The sequence below is a fragment of the Suricata suricatta genome, chromosome 10 (genome assembly GCF_006229205.1).
Source record: "Suricata suricatta isolate VVHF042 chromosome 10, meerkat_22Aug2017_6uvM2_HiC, whole genome shotgun sequence".
Lineage (NCBI taxonomy): Eukaryota > Metazoa > Chordata > Mammalia > Carnivora > Herpestidae > Suricata > Suricata suricatta.
Window position 1 is genome coordinate 119,661,804 of NC_043709.1, and position 11,952 is coordinate 119,673,755.

Genomic DNA, 11,952 nt, shown 5'->3' on the forward strand with positions numbered 1-11,952 from the left:
TCCAGCTGTGCTGTCAGCACAGTTCAAGCAGGATTTGAACTCCTGAGCGGTGAGATCATGACCTGAGCTGGAGTTGGACGCGTAACCAACTGAGCCACCGAAGTGCCCTAAATGTTTGCATCTACTTTTTTTTAAATTAAAAATATTAAGGGGGTGCTTTTTGTCTTTCTTTCTCTTATTTTCCTTTGTAATTGTTTATTTTACTATATTATATGCTGCAAAACCTCTTTGAATAGCAGCTATGTAGGTACAAATAATAAACACTCAAATGTGACCTCCGGAACATATTCTTCACAGTAAGACAGTGCCACTGGAACTTACTCTGTTTCTTATTTTTATAATTCTATCTGTCCTCCTAGTAGTAGTGAAACGAAATGGTTGTATTAGTTCTGTGTTTATTTCTGGTTTTAAATTGAATTGTGAGGGAAGTTAATCCATATTAACTTCTGAGTATCATTGTGTGTGAGTGATAAGAGTAAGTAGAATAATTAGAGCTGTTCCTTCTTTCCAGAAAGCAAGTTAGCATGTGTGAGATCATGCCTTCTCATTTAAATCAAAATCAAGTTTTGACTTTGGCTCTTTATTTTAGGAGAAACCAAACCTAACCGACTACAAGAATGCTAGCTAATGCTAGACAGGAAGCAAAGGGGGAGAGGCAGATGCTCAACAGCGTGCTCCCGCACCCTCTGGGAATTTATTAATGTTACAAAAATCATGGCAGGAAAAGTCGAGTCATACTTACTTTTGTAAAGTTGTTATTTGATGGGGCGCCTGGCTGGCTCAGTCAGAGCATGCGACTCTTGGTCTGTGGGTTGTGAGTTCACATCCCACTTTGGGTGTAGAAATTACTAAAAACAACAACAACAACATATTTATATGCACACACGTGTGTGTGTGTGTGTGTGTGTGTGTGTGTGTATGTATACATATATGGTGTTCTGAGAAAGATCACATGTAGAGCAGAATTACTTTGCGAGAAATGTTTTGAAATACTCTTGGTGGTAAGTAGTACAAATACTCCCACATTTTTAATAGTTTTGAAGTTCTAGGGAAGATGTTGTAGTTTGGAAATCTGAAAAATCTGTTTTTTTCTTTTTTTTTTTTTTTTTTACATAGAGATGTGAACTGTGTCCTCATAAGGATGGAGCTTTAAAAAGAACAGATAATGGGGGTAAGTACAGACATTTATGAAAAATTCTTTTTGAAAAGTGGAGTGGGGGTATTTAAAAATATCTGGCCTTTCATATTATAATATCAAATTAAATGTTTACCACTCAAATAATTGTAATAGTAGTGTATATAATTGATGGATTTTTTCCCCCTACTTTGTGGGCAAACTTTTAAGCAGAATGGTCCATATACTTCTAATTAAAATTTTCATTTTTTAAAAAATGGGTACAGTTTCTTATATTAGAAATTATTTTTGAAAAAATAAGCCACTTTCTTTGTTGTTAGAGCTAAATTCTCTAGTGTTTTAGAGTCTTTTTTCCCCCTCTCTTTTGTGTATTGCTAGAGAGATGATATTTCTAGTGAATTCTTAATTTTAACACCCTGAGGAATTTTGTTGCTTGAATATAATGAAATACTGACTTCTTTATAGTTTGGTGTGCTTTCCTGAGGACCCTTGGGTATTTCTCATGTCTCCATTTTTAGTTATTTTCCTCTGAGAAATCCGTGTTTCTTTATTGCTCAGTACCATTCTTAAATATGTAGACATGAATGTATTAAACTGTGCATACTGTGAAAAGTAACTGATGAAGAAACTCATAAAAGTTGAGGTTATAACTACTTACACTTCCATTTTGGGCAGCCATTTCTAAAGCATTTTGGGTTAGAGTAATGATATTAGTAAATGAAATGGAAAAATAAAATGTTTTTGCCTAGCTCTACATAAATTGATTTGCATACAAACTTAATGGTTAGACTGTTATACAGTCACATCGTACAAAATTTAAAAAATGTTAGAAACCCTTTCTGTTCCTGTTTACCATCTGCCTAGTTTCTCAACAACTTTCCTGCTATTAATATTATTGCTGTTATTACTTCTTTGCATATTCTTCTAGGTTTTTTATTTTTGCATATAGATATATATGAATTAACAAATATTTTCTCCTCTGACTTTTAAGTATCTTAATTTTTCCACTGAACAAATTTATTAATGGTATACAGCTTTCTTTTATAGACTTTCTGATCTGCTTTTATGACTAATGCTTATATACATATCATTTTGCTTATATGCATTTATATCTGTAGGATTATTCATTCCCAGTGGAAGAACTGTTGGGTCAAAGGGATTTTGCAATTAATTTGAAAGATATTCCTCAATTATTCTCCCTAGTGATTGTACCAATTTATGTTTCCAGCTGCATGTTCTCCATCCCCTTTGGTCATCCAGTGGGTGACAATGGGTGCATCAGAACAGTTATTTTGCATTTCTCGTATTATGGGTAAAGCTGAGCATCTTACATTTTTAAGAGCAATTTGTATTTTTCTCTTTGTGGTCTGTTAATGTGTTTTTTTCTCTTTGGTTGATCATTTTCTTTTTGATTTGTTGGAGCTTTCATAGGAGCCCATCACTCATCAGTATTTTTTTGATATGAGTTGGACTAGGTTTTCCCAGTTGTTCAGTCTTACGGGGCTTTTGACCATGCAGAAGTTTTTGGTTTTTATTTAGGTGAATTTGTTAATCTTGCCTTTCATGGCTTTTGTATTTTGAACCATTAGTTAGAAAGGCCTTCTGTACTCCAAAGTTAGTAAAGAAATTCTTTCACATTTTCCTCTAGTATTTTTATGGTTTCTTTTTTTTTTACAGTTTAATCTTTGATACATTTGGAATGTATCCAGGTAATACAGTGTGAGGTATGGATCCAACTTTATTTTTTCCTAGATGCTAAAATGCTTCCATTTGTCCCATCACCATTTATTAAACAGTTCATCTTTTCTTCACTGATTTGAAATGCCATCTTTGATAGAGTCTAAATTTGATGTGTATTGAAAACATTTTGACTAAATTATGTTCCAAAGTTGATTTGTTAAATTATTTTGGAACCTGGAATGCATTTTCTTATAGAAATGCTAATTACGTTTCTAGAGTAGTTAACAAAACCCCACAATGTACCTGATGGTACAGTATTGATAATAACTGTTCTTTAATACCTAATATCCCTTTTTCATGCTGGAAAATGTGTTACGAGTTTTAGTGTAGGTTTTCTTTTTCTGGCAGTTGGGGTGAGGACTTTCCCAATGCAGCTTTTGACTCTCTGTCTCAGCTGCTGTATATAGTTCTCAGTTAAAGGTAAGTAACTTGGGGCGCCTGGGTGGCTCAGTTGGTTAAGCCTCCGGCTTCGGCTCAGGTCAGATCTCACATTCGTGGGTTCGAGCCCCGCGTTGGGCTCTGTGCTGACAGCTAGCTCAGAGCCGGGAGCCTGCTTCTGGTTCTGTGTCTCCTTCTCTCTCTGCCCCTCCCCCTCTCATGCTCTGTCTCTCTCTGTATCAAAAATAAATAAAACACTAAAAATCTAAATTTAAAAAAATAAAAAAGAAATTAAAAAAAAAAAAAGGTAAGTAACTTCACCTAGGTCAGTATGTGAACAGTGGGGTTCGGGTATTAGAGGAAGAAGGAGAGGCAAATAATAAAGACACAAGTCTATCAAAGACTTGGGAATGATTGGGAATTAGACGGTAGGGTTTGAATGGCAGGCCTTCTGAGAGGTGAAATTGATAATATACACAAAGTTGTCATTCCTTCCCCTCCCCCTGCTCCTGCCCTTCCCTCTCCACCTCTTTCTCTCCCCCACCTTTCTGTACTGAGGACTTGACTCTGTTGATTGTGGGGAGCCACTGAAGCTGAGGAATAACGGGAGATTTCTAGTTTAGAAAGATCACTCTCTGGCGGCATTGTGGGGAATGGATTGGAAGGATAGGACACTGCACGAGCTGTAAAGAATAGTGGAGCTGAGTTATAAGTGCATTTAACATACTTGAAATTGACTGTATAGCCTGGGCGATGGCGGGAGATAATAGGCAAATAAGTAAATTGTAGAGGTAATTCAGTTTGCCATTTTACCCAGTGAGCATACACTCTGGGCAGACATCGATGGGACTCCCTGTGAATGACTGTCAGGCTTTCCCAACCGTCATTGACAGAGATGTGAAGTGTATTATTGAGGGGGTCAGGTAAGAGGTGGTGATGTTACTTACCCTTCTTTTATTTTTTTTTAATTAAGAAAAGATTTAATTCCAGTATAGTTAACATACAGTGTTATGTTAGTTTCAAGTGTAAAATATAGTGATTCAGCAATTCAGTGTATTACTCCATGCTCATCAAGAGTATTACACTTTATTTTTTTTTTTTTAGGGAGAGCATGAGTGGGGAAGGGCAGAGGGAGGGAGGGAGAGAATCTTAGGTAGGCACCACACAGCCCAGCACAAGGCTTGATCTCATGAGATCATGACCCAAGCCAAAATTAAGAGTCAGATGCTTAAGTGAGCCACCAGGCAGCCTGATAAGTATTACTCTTATTCTCCTTCACCTATTTCATTCCACCCTCCGTACCCCACAGCCTCCTTTCTGGTAGCCATTAGTTTGTTCTCTATAGCTGAGTATTTTTTATCGTTGTTTGTTCATCTCTTTTTTCTTTCTTTCTTTCTTTCTTTGTTTCTTAAATTCCGCATATGAGTGAAATAATATGGTATTTGTCCTCCTCAGACTGACTTATTTCACTTAGCATTATAAGTCTAGGTCCATCCGTGTTGTTGCAAATGACAAGCTTTCATTCCTTTTAATAGCTGAGTAATATTTCACTCTATGTGTATACTATGTCTTTTTCTAATTTTATTTTATTTTCAGTAATCTTTACACCCAGTATGAGTCTTGAACTCATGACCCTGAGATCAGGAGTTGCACACTCTTCTGACTGAGCCACCCATGTGCCCCGAGGATAGTTTTGTTTTTTTTAAAGAAAAATATTTTTCTTTAATGTTTATTATTTATTTTTGAGAGAGAGAGACACAGAATGCGAGTGGGGGAAGGGTTAGAGAGAGAGGGAGACACAGAATCCGAAACAGGCTCAAGACTCTGAGCTGTCAGCACAGAGCCTGACGTGGGGCTTGAACTGGTCATGACCTGGGCCAAAGTTGGCCGCTCAACTGACAGAGCCACCCAGGTACCCCACGGATAGTTTTGATATATGCTTATTTTTTGCTTTTCAATCTAAACCTTGCAAAGGTGAGACTCTGCTTTATTGCAGTCTGAGGGAGAGATTGATGAGAGACCAGTTGAAGACAGCAGTAGTAGGAGGGTAAAAATAAAGGAATGGACATTAGAGATATTAAGTGGTAAAATTTTGTAGGTATATTTAAAAAATTATATACCTATTTTATTTTGGGAAATTTTAAGCTTATAAAAAAGTAGGGGGAATCCCTAGGACCTACGTTGATCAGTGATCAAGTCATGGCCAGTCATTTATACCTTTCCATACCCCATTCTTCTGATTATTTTGAATTTTGTGAGCATCACTGACAGACATGGATATTTAAGAAAGACACAATATATTATGACACACAAAAATTGACAAGAATTTCTTTCTTTTTTAAATTTTTTATGTCTTTTATTTTGAGAGACTGAGACAGAGAGCATGAGCGGGGAGGGGCAGAGAGAGAGGGAGACACAGAATCCGAAGCAGGCTGCAGGCTCTGAGCTGTCAGCACAGAGCCTGATGTGGAGCTTAAACCCATGGACTGTGAGATCTGACCTGAGCCGAAGTCGGCGACTTAACCAACTGAGCCACCCAGGCGCCCCAACAAGAATTTCTTAAAGCCATCAATTGTTCAGTCTTAGTGAGAAATTTCTTGATCGTCTCCTAATTGTTTTCTTTTTCTGTTTTTTTCCTTAAATTTTTAATATTTACTTATATATTTTGACAGAGACAGAATGTGCATGCGTGTAGCATTGGGGAGGGGCAGAGAGAGGGAGGGAGAGAATCCCAAGCAGGCTCCATGCTGTCAGTGCAGAGCCCGATGTGGGACGTGGTCTCACCAACTGCGAGATCATGACCTGAGTCGAAATCAAGAGTCTGACGTTTAACTGACTGGGCCACCAGGCATCCCTAAATGTTATCTTTTTATATTTGAATGTGTCAGTATCCAAGAGATCCATAAGCTGCATCTATAAGGTGCATATGTTGCAATTGCTTAAAATATCTCTTGGGTCTCTTTGTAATCCTCCCTCCCCCTTTATTTCCTTGTCAGTTTACTTATGGAAAAATATGGGCCATTTACCCTGCAGGGTTTCTCACGGTAGGTTTTATTGATTATATATTGGATGGTGTGTGTGTGTGTGTGAATATATTGCTTTGTTCCATGTATTTTCTGTGCATTAGTAGTTAGGCTTGATCATACTCAGTTTATTGTGGGGGCAGCTAAAATACTTTATGGTGTTGTATACCTCTTCATGAAGCATATGACATCTGTTCTTTTCTTTTTTCTTTAAAAAAATTTTTTTTCCCTAGTGTTTTATTTTTTTTTGAGAGGGAGAAAGACAGTGGGAGCAGGGGAGGGTCAGAGAGAGAGAGAGAGACACACACACACACACACACACACACACACACACACACACACACACAGAATCTGAAGCAGGCTCCAGGCTCTGAGCTAGCTGTCAGTATGGAGCCTGATGCAAGGCTTGAACCTATGAACGGTGAGATCATGACCTGAGCCGAAGCTGGATGCTCATCTGACTGAGCCACCCAGGCGCCCCAGTTTTTTTCTTTTTTTGTGATACCAGCAGCTGTTGGCCAGTCTCTAGACCACTATTTTATTAAATAGAGGTTGAATAAATTGTGATATTCTGTCATTATGTATTAGAAGGATTACTTCTTTTTTAAATTTTTTTAATGTTTTATTTATTTTTGATACAGAGAGAGACAGAGCATGAGAGGGGAAGGGGCAGAGAGAGAAGGAGACACAGAATGTGTGTGTGTGTGTCTGTGAGAGAGAGAACGAACACATGCATACAAGAGAGATTACATTAGATGTTTGCATTGTTTCTATATTTTGACTGTTTTGAATAGTGCTACTGTGAACATTGTTGTAGAAGAACCTGTTTTATCTGTTTTCAGTTTTGAGGAGTATATACTCAGAGTGGCATTGATGGGTCATATAGTGATTCTGTGTTGAACTTTTTGAGGAACCAGCCCAAACTGTTTCATAGTGGCTGTGCCCTTTTTACAGTCCTCCAGCAAAGTATCCTTTTCATTCTCACCAACACTTCTTTCTGAATTTTTAAATGATAGCCATCCTAGTGAGTGTGAAGTGGTACCTCGTTGTTATTTGTTTCCCTAATGATGAGTGATGTTGAACATTTTTTTCGTGAGCCTTTTAGCCATATGTGCATCTTTGGAGAGAAGTCTATTCATATCCTTTTTTAAAAAATATTTATTTTTTGGGAGAGTACATACGGGGGAGGGACGAAGATAGGGGGACACAGGATCTGAAGCAGGCTCTGCGCTGACAGGCTAACAGCAGTGAGCTCAATGTGGGGCTCAGATGCACGAACCTCAAAATCATGACCGGAGCCAAAGTTAGACGTTGAACTGACCGAGCCATGCAAATGCCCTTCTTTTTTTTATTTTTACTGTTTGTTTATTTTTGAGAGAGAGAGAGAGAGAGAGAGAGAGAGAGAGACAGAGGCAGGGGAAGTGCAGAGAGAGAGGGAGACACAGAATCTGAAGCAGGGTCGAGGTTCTGAGCTGTCAGCCCAGAGGCTAACATGGGGCTCTACCCACACACTGTGAGATCACGACCTGAGCTGAAGTCAGATGCTTAACTGACTGAGCCACCCAGGCGCCCCTGTTCATATTCTTTTCTGTTTTGAAATTGGGTTGTTTGTGTCATTTTGTTGTTGAGCTGTAAGACTTCTATATATATTCTAGGTCCCTATGGGATACATGATTTGTAAATCTTTTCTCTTACTCTCTATGTTGACTTCTCTTGTTCTTGATAATGTCCTTTGATTCACAGTACTGTGTAATTTTTTTTGAAAAATTTTTTAATGTTTTATTTATTTTTGAGACAGAGCGATTCAGAGCATGAGCAGGGAGGGACAGAGAGAGAGGGAAGCACAGAACCGGAAGCAGGCTCCAGGCTCTAAGCTGTCAGCACAGAGCCCGAGTTGGGGCTGGAACCCGCAAATATGGGGTCATGACCTGAGCTGAAGTCGGAGGCTTAACCAACTGAGCCACCCAGGCACCCCTTATTAGGATCAATTTATTTAATTTTTCGTTGTTCCTCATGCTTTTGGTGTCATATCTAAGAACCCATTGTTATCCAAGGTCATTAAGGCTTATACCTATGTTTCTTTCTCCTTTTAGAACTTTTTCAGTTATCCATTCATGTTTGAGTTAAATTTTGTATATGATACAAGTTAAAGTTCCAGCAGCTGCTGCTTCTTTGTTGTTGTTGTTGTTGTTCTGGACTCTCTTTTCCATTTGTCTTTATGTCTATTGTAATGCCAGAACAAACTTTGGAAAGGCTATAGCTTTGATAATAAGTTTTGTAGTTGGGAACTGTGAATGTTTCAGTTTTATTTTTCTTTTTCAGTATTGCTTTTTTTTTTAAAAAAAATGTTTATTTCTTTTTGAGAGAGAGAGCCTAGATGATGAGTAGAGTGAGGGAGACACAGGATCTGAAGCAGGCTCTGCATTGACAGCAGAGGACCTGACACGGGGCACAAACTCCCGAAACGAAAGATCACGACCTAGGCTGGAAGTTGGGCGCTCAACCCACGGAGCCACCCAGGCGTGCCCCTCACCCCCCCTTTTTTAAATGTTTATTTCTTTTTGAGAGTGTTGCTTTGACTGTTCGGGTTCTAGTCCATGTGATTTTTGAGGATTGCAGAAAAGACCTGTAGAATTTTGATAAGGGGTTGCATTGAATCTTTGTAGATTGTTTTGGGTAGTGTTGTTAATCTTAATGGTATTGTTATTTATTGTATGAATGTGGGGTGTCTTTCCATTTATTTATGTCTTTAATTTCTTTCAGCTTAGCTCTATAGTTTTCAGTATGGAAGTCTTTCATATCCTTGGTGTAATTTCTTTTAGGGATTTTGTTCTTTTAGATGCAAAAGGATTTTTTTCCTTAAAAAACTGACTTTTTGTGGTTCTTACACCTTGCAACTTTATTGAAATTGTTTTAGTATTTTTTGTATGTTCTTTAGGGTGTTGTCTGTGTAAGATGATGTGAATAATGTAGTTTTAAAAAATCTTTTTCAATTGGTATGTTTTTTATTTTTCTTGCCAAATTTTTTTAGCCAGCATCTCTTGTGCGATGTTGAATAGCAGTGGAACTAGATAGTGAGTGTCCATGTCTTCTTCCTGGTATTAGGGGGAAAAGTATCAGTCTTTCATTGTTGTGGTAGTTGTTACCAGTGGATTTTTCATAAATCCTCCTTATCATATTGAGAAGGTTCTATTTTCTTATTTTGTTGAGTGTTTATCTTGTGAAAAGATGTCAAGTTTTGTCAAGTGCTTTCTGTATCTATTGATGGTGATGTGATTTAAAAATTTTTATTTTAATTAATGATATATTACATTGACTGGTTTTCTTATGTTGTACCCTCTCTATATTTCTGTCATAAATCCCTTTTGATCATGGTGTACAAGTCTTTTAATGATTTAATTTTGTCCCTAAAAAGATTTGTCCACCCAGAACCATAGAATATGACCATATTTGGGAATAAGGGTCTTTACTGATATAATTAAGGTAAAGATCTTGAATGGGATCATCCTGGCCTGGTATGAACACGAGATCCAATGATAAATGTCCTTGTAAAAGATAATTGGAGAAGACAAAAGAGACACAGTAGATGACCTTATCAGGACTAAGATGGAGATTGGAGTTACAGAGTTGTGAACTGAGAAATGCCAAGGATTGCCAGAGCCACCAGAAGTTAGGATAGAAGAAGCATGTTGATTTTCGACTTCTTGTCTCCTGAACTGTGAAAGAATAAATTTGTTTTCTTAAGCTACCAAATTTGATGTTAATTTTTTATGGTTGCTCTAGGATACTAATAAACTGTATTTTGCTGAGATTTTTTGCATGTATATTCATAAGGGATATTGGTCTGTTATTTTGTTTTCCTGTGTTTTGTCTGGCTCTGGGGGCGTTTGATAACATGCTGGCCTTATAGAATGAATTAGGAAGTGATTCTTCCTCTTCCATTATTTGGAAGAGTTTGAGAAGATATGTGTTAATACTTCTTTATTTTGTTCTTTTAAAAGATGTTTATTTATTTTGAGAAGGGGGGAAGGGGACAGAGAGAGGATGAAAGAGAATCCCAAGCAGGCTTTAGGATGTTAGCACAGAAGAGCCAAATGCAGGGCTCATATGTACCATGAGATCATGTCCTGAGATGAAATCTGGAGTCAGATGCCTAACCAGCTGAGTCACTCAGGTGCCCCCTGTGTTAATGGTGCTTTATTTTTTAATGTTTACTTATTTTTGAGAGAGAGCGAGAGAGAGGGAGAGACTGTGTGCAGGGGAGGGGCAGAAAGGAGAGGGAGACCCAGAATCTGAATCAGGCTCCAGGCTCTGAGCTGTCAGCACAGAGCCTGAAGCAGGGTTCGAACTCATGAACCATGAGATCATGACCTGAGCTGAAGTTGGATGCTTAACCCACTGAGCTGCCCACGTCCCCTTAATGCTTCTTCATTTATTTATTTATTTAAATATTTTTTAAAAACTGTTTTATTTATTTTTGATACAGAGAGAGACAGAGCATGAGAGAGGGAGGGGCAGAGAGAGAAGGAGACACAGAACCAGAAACAGGCTCCAGGTTCTGAGCTAGCTGTTAGCACAGAGCCTGACACGGGGCTCAAACCCACAAACGTGAGATCTGACCTGAGCCGAAGCCGGAGGCTTAACTGACTGACTGTGCCACCCAGGCGCCCCCCTAATGCTTCTTTAAATGTTTGATAGAATTCACTTGTGAGCACATTTGATCCAGGGCTTTTCTTTGCTGAGAGGTTTTTGCTTACTCATCAATTCAATCTTTTTTTTAATCTGTTCAGATGTTCTCTTTCAGTTTTGTGTGTGTGTTTCTAAGAGTATGTCCATTTCATATAGGTTGTCTAATCTGTTGGTGTTTAATTGTTCATAGTATTTTCTTATAATTCATTTTAGTTTTGTAAGGTCAGTGGTAATGTCCTCACTTTTTGTTTCCGATTTTAGTAATTTGAGTGTTTTCTTTTTATACTTGGTCTAAAAATTGGTCAATTTTGTTGATCTTTTCAAAGATGTTTAGGTTTTGTTGCTTCTCTTTATTGGTTTTCTTTCTCTTTTTAAATTATAAAGAAGTTTTAAAAATATTTATTTATTTTTTAGAGACAGGCAGAGGGTGAGCAGGGAAGGGCAGAGAGAGAGAGAGATAGACAAAGAATCAGAAGCAGGCTTCAGGCTCCGAGTTGTCAGCCTCATGCGGGGCTTGAACTCACCAACTGCGAGATCATGACCTGAGCCGAAGTCGGCTGCTTAACTGACTAAGCCACTCAGGCGCCCCTTAAATTTTTTTTAAGTTTGTTTATTTATGAGAGATAGAGACAGCATGAGTGGGGGAGGGAGGGAGAGGGAGAGAGAGAGAGAGAGAGAGAGAGAGAGAGAGAGAGAGAGACAGATAGACAGACAGACACAGCATCCAAAGGAAGTTCCAGACTCCAAGACTCCAAGGTGTCCACACACAGCCCGACACAAGACTCAAACTCACAAGCTGTGAGATCATGACCTTAGCCAAAATTGGGACGCCCCTCTTATTTGGTTTACTTTTCTCTTTTTTATTTCCACAGTGATCATTAATTTTCCTTCCTGTGTTTGGGTTTTGATTTATTTAGTTTGCTCTTTTTCTCACTCCTCTTAGTAGATATATAGTTTATTGATTTGAGATCTTTGTTTTTTAAAGCA

The 11,952-nt window shown here is 38.2% G+C and overlaps 1 protein-coding gene across 12 annotated transcripts in view; it reads left to right on the top strand.

Moving 5' to 3' along the window:
- Positions 1–11,952, top strand: part of MLLT10 (MLLT10 histone lysine methyltransferase DOT1L cofactor) — a 235,419-nt gene that overhangs the window by 44,553 nt on the left and 178,914 nt on the right. For 11 of the 12 annotated variants that reach the window (XR_003914122.1, XM_029953345.1, XM_029953343.1 and 8 more), the window contains exon 4: positions 1,117–1,171. Coding sequence is in view for 10 of the 12 variants with exons in the window: in XM_029953345.1 (XP_029809205.1) it covers positions 1,117–1,171 (55 nt within the window). In the remaining 2 variants the exon portion in view is untranslated. Of the gene's footprint in view, positions 1–1,116; positions 1,172–2,836; positions 2,860–11,952 lie in introns of those variants that run through there. The other variant, XM_029953350.1, reaches the window with a different exon arrangement.